At 37.2% G+C, this 16,561-nt stretch overlaps 1 protein-coding gene across 4 annotated transcripts in view; it reads left to right on the plus strand.

Moving 5' to 3' along the window:
• Positions 1-892: 892 nt before the first annotated feature.
• Positions 893-16,561, plus strand: part of LOC126919511 (GTP-binding protein RAD) — a 76,609-nt gene continuing 60,940 nt past the window's right edge. The window contains exons 1-3 of one of the 4 annotated variants that reach the window (XM_050728850.1): positions 893-1,151; positions 5,465-6,377; positions 12,919-13,179. In XM_050728850.1, coding sequence (XP_050584807.1) covers positions 6,119-6,377; positions 12,919-13,179 — 520 coding nt within the window. In that variant the 5' untranslated portion in view covers positions 893-1,151; positions 5,465-6,118. Of the gene's footprint in view, positions 1,236-1,352; positions 4,437-5,464; positions 6,378-12,918; positions 13,180-16,561 lie in introns of those variants that run through there. The other 3 variants (XM_050728856.1, XM_050728871.1, XM_050728864.1) reach the window with 3 other exon arrangements.

Consider the following 16,561-nt stretch of genomic DNA (forward strand, 5'->3'; position numbering starts at 1 on the left):
CTCGTAAAACGATGTAAAACGGGAGGCAAAGGTATCGGTCGCGCGAATCGTTCCGTGGCTCGTAAATAATTCGTAGCGAGACGTTTTCCTGCGAATCCGTGCAGATAGCCAGGTTCAGAGAGAGAGAGAGAGAGAGAGAGAGAGAGAGAGACTTTTTAAGACGGAGAATCAAGGCGGTGTAAATAGTAGGCGCAATAGTATACAGAATTCAATACCTTTGTATTATTAGTATATTTTCGCACTTTCCTTAAGGGAGGTAAGTCGGTCGTGTCTATGTGTAATTTTTTTATTGTTCTAGGCTTTAAGCGAACGTAAATAATTTTTGGGCTACCTCTTGAAGTCTCTACGGTACTATATCAGCAGTTTTTAAGTCGGATGTTTAAAAGGTTTTCCAGGAAGCATAAAAATTTGCTTCGAAGAAGTTCAGGGCGAAGACAACTTGGTTTATCCGCGGAGGATTAAATTTCAACAAAGTACGATATATTCGATACAAAATCATAAGTCGAGGTTCGAAAATCATAGTGATGTAAATCGATCTATCGTCATTTTCCATAAAATGGGCTCCATGTTTATTGTTACGGAAAGTTAATTTTATCTTTTGAAACCGCGAAAGCGTTTCATAGCGGCAAGTGAAATTATAACGTAATTGATTGTTCAAACTAGTAGGATGACACTTTAAAGGATTGCGACATCTGGTTGAATCAAAATTCTCAAAATCTTGACTTACATCGCTGTGATTTTCAACCCGCCAAAAAGAGAGAAAAAGAGAGGAAGAGGGCGAGAGAGGCGATTCTCTACATCAGAGAATTTGGACGTTGGCCAGCCGTCGACACGAGGTTCGCCGAGCGTCGCCGCGAGACATTCCGAGCTGCCACGACGCCTGGCGTCGCGACGTCGCTGCTCGGAGGAAGCTCAGTGTGCCGCGTATCGTCGAACGTGCATCTGCGTGTCGTATCTCCTCGCGTATACTTTCGTTCGTTCTGTTCTTCCATTTCTTCTGGTGTCGGTCGGTTACTTGGTCCTCGGCGCACACGCGATCGAGACATGTGACGACGAACATCGAGCTTGGAAAATGACGAGCAGATCATTCGATGCGATCACCGGCCACCGGAAGTGGTAAACGCGAGCCAGTGTTTTTTTTTAGGACTGTGGTAATCATACAGATTTCATAAACGATCGTGTTAATCTTCGAAGAGACCTCGATCGATCGGACTTTGTTTAAAAGAAGAGGAAAGGTTCTTTCATCTTCTTTTTATTCGTTCCTCTCCTTCTTTTATACATTTGAAAACAGAATATTATATCCCATGCTGGAAAGTAACGGGGCTTCGACGTTTGTTTTTCTTTCTTTCGTTCGTTTCTTGATAATTTTATTTAATATTTAATTATTTGAAATTTCGGTTGATAGCTATCGCTTAGATAATGAAGCTTCCGAGGTATAGTTTTGACGTTGGAAGCTCGTACGAAATGAGCAGAGTTTACGTGTTTCGATCGTTGCTCCGATACGTTACTAAAGACGAGTAGAATGTTTCCTGCCATGGAGCATATTTTACTTATAAAATCGTAATTAAAAGATTAAAAAATAATTGCTGTATCGATAAACAAGTATGCGAAAACAGAGCTAGATAATAGATGATATAATAGGAAGAGCTTTTCATTTCTTTATGAACGTATTTCCCCTAAATTCATTTCAATTTAAATTCAAATTCAATTCAATTTTTAATTTATTACACAGAACATTTTTTAATTTCAACAGTAGGGAAAGAAGCGCGATCCTACTTTTCTAACGACATCCAGAAGGTCGGGTCGATTTGTATCCCAATCGACTATTTAAGGCAGTAACGTTTACGACGTCGAAAACGATCCGACTGTGTAATATTCAATTTGCATCGTTACAATTCCCAAGGGAAGATGGAATTTTAATCGTGCACCTGTTTCGCGCACGATCGTCGGGCGTGGATGCAGTGTGTAATGAGGTTGCCAGACATTTGATATACAGGATAATGAATTACGTGAGTTTATCCCTTAACAAGGTCGAATATATGGCAAAGAGGATACCGAAGACTCGTTGATTGACTCTAGCTTTTGTTTCTTCGAAGGAATCTAGAGAGATCGATCGAATTTCCAATTCTGACACATTAAAATGTCATATAATATCATTCGCAGATTCGAACGAGAAACGTATAAAATAGTCGTAAGCGTCGTGAATTTTTCAAATTTATACGATCATTCAAACAACTATTCTACTCGCGATAGATCGGGGCTGACGAAAATATTCGAACACTTACCATAGAAAATTTCGATACGTGTATCGTTTGTGTTACGTAGAATATTTTTATTAGCTTTGATACGATCTGATCTGGCTATATTAATAAAATTTGAAACTAAGCTGAAAATGCATCTATGTGTTATACGAAACGTATTATATGAAACGTTTACAAATTTCATCAGCACTGTAGCGAGACTGTCAGGATTATTTTTATCAAATTTGAAATCAATCTAAAAGCGTACGTAGGATTTACGAGACATATACTACAAATATATATTTTAATAAAAATTAAATACACGGTTGAGAAAAATAATTAATCGCGATAGCTGCGAAACATATGTTTGCATTAAATATCTCGTACGAGTAGTGTGTATCATCCGCACATATTTTCAGATTTGTTTTAAACATTATCGATATACGATCATGATGGTCGGGTGTCATAGTGTCAATGAAATTTCAAAATATTCCAAACAACACAGATAATCTATTCGCGAAAGGTTTCCACAAGTGTTCGAGTACTTTCGCGAGCTACTGTAATTCCAAAAGATACTTTAATTTTATAAATGGCGGAGCTCGTTCGAGTACCTGTAGTGTCAAGCTTGCAATTCATAAAATTTATCATGCGCCTCGAAGCTCGTAAACATAGCGGAGAACGCACAAAGGCTGATCTCTTCCACTTAACGTTGCACTTCAAGCGCAATAAACGTGTCGTTCCTCTACGGCGAGAAAGAAAGAGAGAAACTGCAGGACAGAGAGAGAGAGAGAGAGAGAGAGAGAGAGAAAAGGAGGATGATCGATAGATAGTTTTCTCTAATAAAAGTCTTATAGACTATTGGTGAAACTGTTGATGGACTGGCTATAACGTTAATAGCCCCTTTAATTCTCCCGCTAAATATAGACAACTACAATTTCGTCTCTATCCTCTACGTATACTCTTCGTTCGTTTCCGGATCTATCGTTCGTCAAATAACGACATAATTTATCGCAATTTCTAACTCTTTTGTTTCGTTCGTCTTCTCCGGGCGAATTTCTATTCGTTTTCTTCCGTGCAATGGAATTTTACATTTTCTCGTTTCTCATTTAACTTCCCATCAATGTTTGCCGTTCCAATTTTACATTACGTAAATGGGAAAATATCACGGATATACTCGAATATCGAATCTCTGGATAATCCAGCCAGTATGTGTTTTATATTTCTTCGAGCAGCTCGACGGAGATGAATTCCCCTTTAAAATATTTCGTCGTACCTATATCTTATCTTATTGCATACAAGGTGTTACAGATTTCAACGGCGAAGCTTTCTCGGTACATCCTATGGGTCTAAAGAAGAAAAAAATGTTACAGAAATCCAAGTCGTTCAAGACCTAATAAAAAAGTTATGACTAGAAAACGAAATACGAAGAGAACAATAAAGAACTAGCGGTTACCGCGATACAATGTAGAAGTAGACCGGAAATATTTACGTTTAGTCTATTTATGCGAGCTGTGTTTACTATTCGAGATCGTCAATGATTTTGAAGCGAATATCTGCCAGTACTATTAGCAAGTTGTTCGACTTCGTATCTAAATACCGCGATTATTTACGAATCTAGGGAATTCAAATACGCGCTTCGTTTACGATTTCTGCAGCGGCAATCGCAATAATCGCGAGTTCTTTGCTGTCCGTTCCGTATTTCGTTTTTTTGTCGTAACTTTTTTTATTAAGGTCTCGAACGACCTACGATTATGTAATATTTTTCTTTTATTTAAACCCATAGAATATACCGACGAAGCTTCGACGTTAAAATCTAGAACACTCTGTATATTATCTGTTACGAACAGATTTCCTGGGATCTTTGAAGGTTCCGACGGTATGCTTATTTGAATGGTATTCGTGTGTCGAAAACACTAGAAAATCTCTTTGACTCGTAGAAGAGTTCTACGAGTATAAGATAAATGGCAAGGGAAATATATGTTTTCCGTCTGACGCGAATCTTTTTTTCTGTTTTGGTAAAAAACAGTGATTGTATTGGAGCTTGTAACGATGTGTTGCAGTTAATTACAGAAGGAAATAGAACGTTCTATCGCCGGTGGCTCATTCTTATGTAAATAAAGTAACCACCATGCTGGTGTATCGGGACAAACAAATTTCTAATAGCAAAGTAACTTCGAAGCCTCGTAATTAGAACAGGTAATTACGATGTTAATTGTCGAGAACCACCGAATCGGGCAACTGCCATGCCATTTTGATCGAAGAATAAATTTATTTACAACTCGTAAATTGGTACTTTGCACGGGAATTTTGCAAAATATGGTTTCATTACGTTTTTAACGTCTGATATTCAATCGCAAGATTGTTCGTTATGGTGGTTGGTGTAATTTTAAATGCCAATCCTGTTAAAGAGTAAACTGACTTTTGAAAGTTCCAAATTACTTTCATGTTATGAAAAGTAGAGATCCTTTTAATGTGATCGTGATTGTAATTTAAAAATATAATTTATTACTTCCAAAAGAAGCAGAATTTTCACCATTATTTTCGGTTTTCCGCGAAACTCAGTGTTGAAATAGCACGTAGTTCGATTTGCAACGAGCAAAATCGTTCCAATTTGTTTACGGTAGAAAAATATGTCTCTCTGAAGTTGTCGAAACAGTCGTACGCATCCCAACAAACCAAATTTTTCCAACGAGCCATCGAAGGTATCCAAAAATTGTGACAACCAGTCTGGTGAAAAGGACTTGCTTCGTATTTTCCATGTACAAAAACCGCGGTATTACTTTTTACAAAGGGTCCTTATATAATATTGAAATTCTCTCAATTATAGTACATTTTATATACCTCGGGGATAATACATTTCAACTAGGGTTACAAATTAGAATTTGAAAGATTTATAAAGCCTTTTAAGACGAATGTCAAGGTTCTCTGACGCCATGAATCCAAATTTCTATTTAAAGAAAAAGACAGAAAGAAAAAGTTACAAAAAATTACGATTCTCAAAGAAAAGTATACTCTAAAGATTACAAAAATTAAAGAAACATCAAATTATAATGTTACGATGTGTCAAAAATCACCGAAACAAAGTTACTATTGCAAAAGGAAACCTAAACGACGAGTTGCGATCGCATCGAGATTTCTGTAGACGAAAACCGCGGAAACCCAAGCAAAAACGTCGCGAGCGTATCGTCCACAATTAACGACTGTGTTACCACATGTTGCTTCAGAATTCACAAGTTTCGTCGGTGAGCGAGTTTCTGAAAGTCGCCGGAGGCCCAGTCAGCCGTGTTCCCATGGACTTGCCAGCGTGACAGCTAAGACTTCGTCTCTTCTCTGTGAAACTTTTAATCGAACGTTGAATCTGTGCTCGCGGAAACGTACCTGGCGAAAGGTCGCGCCAAGCGTAAAACGCTCGACGAACAGCTTTCAACGAGGAGAGCGCCTATTTTGAGAATAATCAAACTCGTCTCGTTTGAAGTCAGTCGGTGGTTTTCGAGAAGTAGCGCTCTTCCGGGACCTGGAAACTTCGTCCCGGGCGTGTTTCCCGAGAATCTTGATCGTTTCAAAGGGCAAAAGTGCAAAGAGAGTCGAGTGCAACGTGTTCCAGAGAAAAAATCTCGCTAGAGATAACGAACCCTGGGAATTGATAAAAAGAGAAAGCTCGAAGTTTCAGTCAGAAACGTGTTTTCAAAGAGGGAAAATAGACTCTTGGGTATATCGTTGTTTTACGGCGAGCACACGGGGAAAATAACAGAAATTCGAGGAAATTTACTCGTAATCGTACCTCGAGAATACGGTTTTCTTCTTTTTCTATTGAAAAATCGGAAATTGTCGAAGAATAGTGTAATAGTAGAAGAATCGGCGAACGAAGAGAAGCAAAGATGTCGGAGACTTCGCTACGCCGGAAGACCAGATCGGCCTCGATCTGTGCACCTGGTTTCTCCAGCATGGAACAAATGTTGGAGGCGATGCCTCCCTCGGGTGCCAGAGAGAGGGATAAAATCGACAGAGAGAAGGATAGCGGAAGCGGAACTCCTGACAGCAGTACACCAACGAGAAGACGTAGACCCGCGACGAGGTCTCAGAGTGCTCGCGTCTCTAGCGCGAATAAGAGCATTCGTCGTCGAGCCGCCGCTCAAGGTAATTCTTCGTCGATGATGTAGCCTGTCTCTTTGACATTGCAAAGTATTTTGATGCAATATTTTTAAATGGATCGGTCGAAGAATCCACGTAGGGACGATAGATGTACAGCGATGGGATAAAAGAATGTTTATAAAACGAGAGTAATTAAACGTTCTTTTACGTCCCGTTATATACATATGCGAATAGAATGTTAAGCCGGGTCCGCGTTAGACCAGTTTCTGGATTAAGCGTAAGATGGCAAAAACAATGCACGAACTTGCTCTAATGAGCCGTCTAGACGATTTGTTTCTATTGGAATGTTGTATTTTCGATGGTAATGGTAAACACTGGATTGGAAAAAGTAGACTTTCGATCCAGTCGTTTGAATGGATTCAAATGAAAACGCTGTTTAAATTATTCCAGTTACGATCCAGTGCCGGATTCGATCGCTGGACTGGAATGCAAACCCAGCTTTAGGTAATATATAAATGGAATGGAAAATTGATTACATTTTTTGAAAGAGAAATGCATTTAAGATTGTTCGAATCTATTAGACAACGGTGGTATAGATCTTTTAATTTTGTAATGTCAAGATTTAACGTTAATTGTTCATTTCGTTAATCTGTTTAACTTCGATTTTCATAATTATTTTTTAAGCATAAGGATCACAATTTTACTTTTTATGCCAAATAATAATCGATGTTTGGCATTCGATATAAAAATCTGTTTGAAGCAGACAAACGAGTAACAATAATTACATAACATTAAATAATAACACGTAGAGCTGACTCAGAACGTTTCCTACCATCTCATTGTTGAATTGCTCGACGTTTGGCGTAGCTACTTTTGTTTGCGTTTGCGAAACATCAAGTATTAACGTGTTCAACAACTAGTTCAATTTTAATCAGTGCATTGCACACGGCGGTTCCATTCTCTTCTCAAATTGCAAAATTAATTTATTCCTTTAATTTGGTTAGTCTCCGCTGAAATATCGTCCGTTTTATCCCTTTTGCTGCGATATTCAGAAATTAGAGGTGCAAAAATATTTTGCACAATTTCAATATACAACATATAACATATATTTTGATAAATCAGGGTGACTCGTTTCAACTCTTGGAGACTTCGTAAACATCGTAGAATCTAAGTGAAAGAAGCAATAATAAGAAAAAAACGTTAAACAAATAGTTGCACTTCTCTATCGTAACTACGATGTTAAGAAGTAGAATTGAACGATACAAATCGATTGAGAAACGCAATGTTGCATTAACGTGACGTTAGTCTTTAACAGTTTAAGCAATAACGAGTTATTCCACTTACCTTTATGTACACATGCGTTAACACATTGACTCGTTTGCCGACGCGACGTTCAAGAATAACGACGCCTTCGTACGTTTAGATCGGCGTCCTTTGATAATTAATTCCCATTAAGAGGTCTCTGAACGCGTTAGAATTTTCGCGTGATCAGTTCCCATCGAGCGTGGGTGATATCATCTGTCGATGGAACGTGAAAGAAGACGCAGATAACATCGTATTCCGCGGTCCGATGCTTCGGAACCCAATGTAACCCATTCACTTCTAAATTAACTCTTTGAAGGGTGAAGTGACGTCGCTTCGACGTCACCGTTGTTCGTTTAACGTCCTGAAGCAGCGTATAGAGAAAAGCCTTGTGACGTTGGATATTCTGTAACTTTCGAAGCTGATAGCTTAAAATGCCAACGCATAATCCACGTCATATCCTTGTTTCCTTTTTACTTCCGTTGATACTATCGGGAATTATTATGTCGATGTCACGAAGGGATGAAAATGTCCTTGGTAAATTTTTAATCTTACGCAGTTGGTTCTATAATCGTAATAAATTGTAATAAATCGTGATTGTCTCGACGGTAAATTGATCGCGAAAAAAATAGATATTGAATTTTTAAATTTTTTACCGCATTCGATTCGTAGCACTACCCTTTTTAAATAAAATTTCTTATTCAACATTTCTTCATTTTTCAAGACACTCGTACGTTGAGATATTTCAAGTTTCTCGTGTTTCCTTATTTTTGAAGCAAAGCTATATTACAAAGCTGCGAAACAATGGCTAGATATTGTAGGTTGAATGAACAAAAACAAAGATTGCACAAGAGAAGAAAAAAATGGTAAAACTTCGGTTTTCTTTAATTTCGAAATGGTACATTTATTTGAATTCTGTTTATTGGAAGAAAATAATAGTTAGGGCTTCATTGATGCTAGAAATACCAGAGAAAACTTTCTTTCTTTCTTTTTTCTTTTCTTATTTTTCTTAAGCATTCCTTTCTGCTCGTGAGAATGAATTTGAAATTATTATATATTTTTTGATTTTTGTGACCTAAATTAAATGAACTTCGTGCGATTGAATCTACTTATCTTAAAGTAAACTTTTATTATTGGAACGAGCAAAATCGGTATATTTCCATTGTACGAACTGGTTGTCCTCGATGCATCCAGATAAATAGAGTTCGATTATATTGCAGAATACAGTTACGGGATGGAATTCTTCCATAAAATATAAATCTCGCTATGTTACACTATACACACAATCCAATTAACGCGATACTGGAAGACTATATGTATATTCTAACTAATGAACGTAGAAGTAGCGTTTAAATGGCTTAGAAACAATTTTTTAACGAATTCAGAGCTGCTGAATAAGCCTTGACCTTTACCTGTCTAAAGATGATGTCAGGACCTTGTTGGACAATAGGCTGTCACTAATGAATTAACGAATATTATGAATAATGAGTATTAATTTCACTGTGCAAGACGAAAGTATAAATAACAAAGAGTTCCGTTTCTTAGAAACACATAGCAAGACAAAAATGAGAAAGGAATGCAATAGATATATGTATCATACTTTAGTATTCTATGATTGGACGCGCATCTAAATTTTCTCTGGATATCATTTGCTGATTTACTTTCAGTAAATGCTCTTATCAATAATCGCAGTACAGATAATTATATCAACAAACCGTGCAGCAACGTAGAATTAAAACAATTACTGTAGAATTAATACAATCGTAATAGGTAACTAGGTATTTTTCAATTATTTAACAAAAAATTGAACGATTACGATACAGCGAACAAATTGTGCTGTTTTTTGATCCTTTATTTAATCAAAATAATTTATTTCGATTTAATTCGAATATTCTACCCGAGTATCTCTTTCAAAACAGTTCTTCCACAAATTGTTATTTCCTCTTATCGCACTCGTTATATGTAAATTTTTAATAAGCGAATAAAAGAACTTTAACTTTTGCATGGTCGAGATCGACTTCGATCGTTGTTCGTACAACGATCTGTTGGAATTTACTTGATTTGCGATCGATACTAAAAAGTCACTAACGGCGACTATACGTGCTAATGGCGGTCGTAGTCATCGTCTAAATTAGGTTGTTACACATTTAATGAATATATGTACATATGTGATCATAATCACGTGCTACATTTACGTGATTTCTACATGTATATGTATTATTGCAGTATTGCCATTTGCATGTTAACGTTAGAAGCTAAACAATCACATTGTATCTGTAATAGATTTTCGATCGATGCTTCTGCACTGAAAAAGTCAACTCTTTTTACAGAACAATTAATTCATATTTTCCCATAAATTGTTAATATCTGAAACTCTATCCGTGAAAAATGATTAAACATTTGTTAAATCGAAAGAAGTTTATTTAGTAGTTATATATACCTTTTTGTTACGTCCAGAGCACTCTTTAAATCCGATCCACCAATTTATACCTCAGCCCTTTCCAAAACGTTTTAAACACTTCGAAAATTTACAATCTGATCGATTGAAATCCGCCAAGACCACGATACAAAAGTTGTCGCCTTTGTCGCTAAATGTGATTATAAATTATAAATTGTAAATCATAGTTTCGAAATTTGACGTTTTTCATTGTGCTTTCGAATCCTGTCACGTTGCTCCTTTTAACTCTGCCGCGATATTTCAATTTCTCGTGCGTCATTAATCACGACTTTCGTCGCAAAATTTCTAGCACCAAGTTGTAACGAGAGATCATACATATCAATGACGATCCTACGTTAGATTGCTAAAACTTGAGAAATTTTCTAACCAAAGAGAAATAGAGTTCGGACAGAAATGATCGAGAACAGGCAGGTTAACCGTCCGCGAGAAACCATCCGCCGTTGTTGGACATTTAACCGGAGCTAGCCAGAGCAAACGGATGTCGAGTGTCTTTAAATAAGCTTGTTTTAGCCCACGAAACCCTTCGCGGCATCGTATTTTTGAGTTAAATGGATCGGACGGTTCCTCGAGTGAGGTGCACTGGCATCGTGGAAGCCCGTTTCGTCTGTCAGTGACCTACTACCCAAACGAACGCTGCCAGAATAGAAGCTGAAGCGTGATCTCGACGCGTGAAGCGTGTCGTCGACGCAATATGTAATCGTGTCTCTTACACGCCGCTTTCACGACGCGACTTGACGTCCAACTTGGTTTATTGGGCCGTTGAAATTGATCTTTCGGCCCTTAGATCGTGTCTACTATCTGATAGGAGAAAGAATACAGTCAAAGCAAACGGTCCTTCGTATTGGTATTTATCAAATTTGCAATGAGTTGTGTCAAAATTTTTCAGCAATTTTCAGGAAAATTTTACGCTGGAGATAAAGTAAAAAATTCTTTCAATTTATGGTGATACAATAATTTCTGTTTTTCTAGACCTTTCGCTGAACTATGAGTAAAAGTTGGATTAGATCGTTATTAAATTAGAAGAACATTACGTAATAATAAAATTAGTTATCAATCGCTATTTACAATTTAATAACGAAAGTAAATTAACTAATCCGTAACAGTGAGTCTTGATAAAGCTAGGACAGCGAATTTTGATAAATCTTTCTTGGAAAATGTGAGTAGAAGTTTCTTCTTCTCGCGCTGCATAATTTTAAAAGCCAGTGACGCTAATTACCCCACAGTAATATATCGAACATTAGTAATTCTTAGTGTGAACGAAAGTAGTCGAAAATTGAGTAACTTGGCAAACGATTTTTTCAGTTTTTCTTCGTCTTTCCGATATTTATTACCTCGACGAAGATCCGCCACACCGTGAAAGGGTAGATTCGTTTTCGAGCTTATTTCACAAGGGATTCTCAATGAAAATCGTCGAGCGTGAAATAAAGAAGCGATGAGCTTGATCGTGTAAAGGCAGGACTTAGAAACCGTTAGGATTGAAATATTTTTCAGCTGGCTGTTCGGGATCGATTTCACTTTCGTGTCGTTTACTAGTCGAGGTTTTACTGGAACTCCATATGCTTCGATATTCCCCGAACAAGAAGATAATCCTGGATAAAACGAAAGCTTTCTCTTAGCACGAAGAAGCGAGACTATGCTTTAAACCTATGAGATTTATTACCCTTTTATAAGAACTAAGCGGATGAATGTAATTCCATTTAAAAAAGATAAAACGGTTTAAACATATTTATTCTTGACACAAATAATTTCTGAATATCTCAGAAGTAATTTTTGTCTTTAAGGTTTGACAAATTTATTGGTTATTTGCAATTTTTTCCCTCGTTTATAGCACGTATACGGTGATTTACTTATCGAGATATATCTTCTTTTAAAATCTTGTTAACGTGCACGTTTCGTATCGAGTTTCTAATTAACGACGCGTCGAAACAAAAATTAAAGCGCAATTTTATTAAGTTTTATTAATTATGCTATACGGAACAACGAATGTTTGTCGCGTGTAGAATGTACTCGTGTATCCAAATAAGAAGAAAAATCTGCGTGTTTGCGAACGTCATATATATTGTTTATTCTCGCATGACGATGGATATTGGATCGAAAGCTCGATTTATGAATCTCCATCGATCATCTCTTTTCAATCCAGGTAGCCCGAGCGAAGAAAAAGATAAAAAAAAGAGAAGAAGAAGAAAAACTGCAAAAGGAACAAGTATGATTTACGGTGGCATCAAAATCCTAGGCAACATTGTATTTCGAATCATTTTATTGAACGACATTTTCACGTGTCGCTCGCGGTGCTTTTCTTCGAGCGTCCTTTAGAAGCTTTAGAAGGCGGTCAGCAGTAGCAGCAAAAAGGGAAAAATTTTCAAAGGGCCCACGCATGACATAGTAGGAAGCCATCGAGTGTAAAATCTGTTCAGTTCAGGATCTAGCGAAAGAAAGGAACGAAAAACGGCATTAAGAGGGAAGGTAGATACGTAGATAGATAAGAATATTAGGAATGTAACCTGACGCCTTTGCAACTCCTTTGGCTTCGATCGCATTACCACGATTTCGTAAAAAGTCGCTTTTAGAGAGTTTAACGATTTGTAGAAATAAATGTAATTTGTCTCTTGACAAAATTAATTCAATAATACTTTAAGTCTGTCGTTACGAATAGTTACGCGATTAATCATTTTTAGCAAACTGAAAAAGTAGGATATTTAACGAAATAAAGGAATACGACGCCAAATGTGTATGTCTTCATGATTTATGATAAACTGTTAATAGAAAATTCAAGCCGATTCGAGAGTGAACCGTCAATCATATATTGGTTGTTTTAATTTGTTTCAGCTGCACACCATCATCATCATCATCATCATGAAGGCACAGTTAAATCTGCTCATTGCAGCAGCGAGCCCAGGCTGACTGACAATGATATCAGCCCTGGCCTCAGAAGAAGAGGAAGTCGAAGAGGGCAAAGTATGCATCATAGTCATCACAGAAAGAGTAATGCATTTTTGGATGTTCCTGATCCCTCGAATCAGATTCAGAGGGAAGAAGGTGAAGACGAGGACAGTTACAGGCTCAGAAGCTTCAGTCTCACCAGCAAGGGTAAGTCCTTTCTATAATTTGATCAGAAAACCTGTTTAATTCCCCTTGTCAACAATTGTCAGCTTAGAACGAGACGATAATAATTTATCATCTATTTTTTTCACTATACATTTACTCCGAATAATAATTCCAATTCCTCTTTCACGAAACACGAAAATCAGCCAAATTACAATCGATAATATGGAGAGGAAAACTAAAACTTTTATAAATATGTAGATCATAAGATACCTATAACTTCTTTTTAATTCAATTCTGTCTATTAATTAATCCGCGAAAGAAACATTTCTTCATCCACCAGAAATTCAGAATTTTTCTTCCTTGAAAGAGAAATAATTAAATTAGCAAATGGTAACTGGTAGCTTTCACCCAGCGGTTTCAACTGTAAGACCAAAAATTGCTGAATTTCCACTTTTGCCAATTTCTTTCTTTCCGGGAGTGACAACCTAATCCACGAAATTCTAGTCGAACTATCAAAATCTTTCCAACCGGTAGCCTCGATTATAAATTCAAAAAGACAAATGACTCGATGCTTGTACTACGATACGAACATAAACGTATATCAGCGACCAGTTCTTTGACGCGCAAAAACCGTTTCCGATTTCGTCCCCCGTGAACCATTTCTCGCGCGGTTACCAACTGTTTCTGTTGCACGGCAGGATCATTTTCCTCTCTAGTTCTCCGGGGATCATCTACGAGCGATTTCTATCAGGTTTATCGGAGACCTCGTAGTTGGAGCCTGGGCTTCTGCCTCGAATTCGTCGTCCGGAGCTGTGGCCTGCGCTCGTCGAGTGAGGAACTCGTGCCAGAAATACACGTTTTCGCGGTAGTCAGAGAAGGAGGGGCGAGAGAAAGAGAGAGAAAGAGAGAGAGAGAGAGGGAGAGTGGACGAGAGCTTAGAGAAGAAGGCAGTAGAGAGGCGAGATAAGCGAAAATAGAGTATCTATAGTTGTGACGTCGTACGGCTTCCTCGAAACCGGTTGCTCGCCACGCGAGAGCTTTCAGAGCCAACGAACGCGCGTGAAAGTCGTTTACTCGTTAATCCCCCGTTCCTGCTCCCGATTCCTAACTAGATTTTCGGATTCCTGTAATTGTAGATGTAGAAATAGCAGTCTTGGATCGAGAGAAGCTCTCACGGGCGTGCACGCGCGCGTCAACACCACCTATCATTAAAAAATCAATTACGAAAGTTTGAGTTTGAGAACAGGAAGATTTTACTCATTTTTTGTTAAATATTTTATCTAAGTGCAACGCTTTATTATTATTTTGATCACTTTAGAGAATTTATAGAATATACGTTTTGATTCGTACCTTATCGTAATCGTGAGCTGGATGGCAGTAGAACATGGTCCTTTGGTCAGACATTACCACTGTAGGTAAAGTGCTAGGATACTCTCCCGAAATAGGATCGTTGCAAACTATGGTAGGCTAAAATGACCGAGACGCACTATATTCTAATGCTCTTAGGCCATGGTTTAAAGTTTTAGAACCATATTTTAATGTTAATTAAGCTCTGATTAAAATATTACGTTGTAGACTCTTATGTTCTAGGTCCCTATATATTAATTTTTCTAGATTAAATATTTCTTTCTAAAATTAGAACTATGTGGAACATCATATCAGTTTATATAGATAAAACATTTTCTTTTCGTAAGTATCGCATTTTTTCCACGACACGTATACAAGCTTCCTCATTAAGTTTTTGACAAAGTTCATCTCTGATATTAGAATTTATTTCTTGTATAATTCATGTATATTGCTATTATATTTCCTTCTTTGTGATTGATATTTCAGCCTCCGTTTCCATTATGTTTATGTATCTTCATCAATTCTGTCTGTTTTCGTTTCTCCTATTGTTTTCCTTTCGAATTGTTTCGTCTGCAAATTTCATTTGGAAGTTTCAATCTGTCTGACGAATTCCGCGCGATAAATCGTTGGGGTATCCACGACGAGCTCTGAAAATATTTCGTGACGCCTGAACCTATCGAAATGAATTAATAATGTTGCGAAGGAAAGGCCTATGTCGAATGTTTTTCGAGACGTCGGATTCATTCTTCAGGCTAATATTCATCTCTGCTATTTTATCCTTCGGTTCGCCGAGATCTCTACGAAAACATTCGATTCACGTGATCGCGAATATTTGTTGCTCCTACTGTCTCCTCTCTCCTTCTCACACGATCGATCTTCGACTTCTGCTGAGAATGATTGTTTTACACATTTCCTAGCCTTTCAATTATTATTATCGCCATTCGTTGAAAATCTTTCGAATATTACATTTTTATTGCAAAGATTTCGCTTTGAAAGACGCTGCTGTCAAAGTAAATCGATTAGAACCTAATAATATTGTACAATTAAATATTTTGTATTTATTTAAGTATTTAAACGTTGCTTTAAACTTTAAGTTCTCATAAAGTTAAGCTGTTATATCAATTTATAGAATCGATAGCTGCAACTTGAGCGAATTCTACTTGAAAAAGTCTTGGCTGCCAAGCACTGATCAAAAGTTTGCGATTAAAGCTTCTTCTTCTTCTAGTTAAAACGTAAAACGATCGATAGAGAAGTTTCTACGCTACTATCATTTAAATCTCTTTGAAATTTACGTTCTTACACCGTCTATTTTCCTTACAGGAAATTCGAAATTGAAAATTAAAAGAAACCAATCTTTAGTTTATATTCTTTGAAAAATTCTCATTTCCGTTGAAAATCTCTCTTCTCTAAAAAAAAGTCGAGTCTCTTAATTCCATGTTACGCCCTCGATATTTCCAGAAACGTGTCATTAGAAGTCGCTGTTTGTAACGAGGAAAGTCACCTAAAAGAAAAGCATCGTTTCCAGGCATTTGGAAATAGAGATCAAAAGTAAATAATGGCGAATTGGACGTTTAGCGTAGCTCGCGGGAAATCGAGTCCGCTGTTTTTAATCTAATCGCGTTTCTCGATTTCTCGTTAAACGATTTCCGGGGGACGATCGTTCGAAGGGAGGACACTTGCCTTGCAGGCGTGCGGCGCATCAGATTCGAGAATATCGCCACGGTTTGCTAGGTTTATCGAGTGTACAGCCTGCTGTAAAATTAATATTTCTTCTGGCGGTACTTGCTTCGTCAGCGAAATCTCACTTCGTGGATCTTTCTCGCGTAAAGAGGCATTAAAACGTTGATAAGCGCGATAATGTAATACACGCGTGAACTTTATCATAATTTTTATTTCGAATTATATGCAGCGTAAAGATACTCGTTCCAGTGCTTAAACCTTAAACAATCTATTAAATCTTGATGACTTTGTCAGTCCTTCGATAATGTAATAAAAAGAATTTAATACGAATCATTTATATAATAATTATCGTTTTATCTTCAAGATCTTGTTGTATCAAGTACGAGAAACATATGTA

This window comes from Bombus affinis, chromosome 1, assembly GCF_024516045.1.
Source record: "Bombus affinis isolate iyBomAffi1 chromosome 1, iyBomAffi1.2, whole genome shotgun sequence".
In the NCBI taxonomy this organism is placed as follows: domain Eukaryota; kingdom Metazoa; phylum Arthropoda; class Insecta; order Hymenoptera; family Apidae; genus Bombus; species Bombus affinis.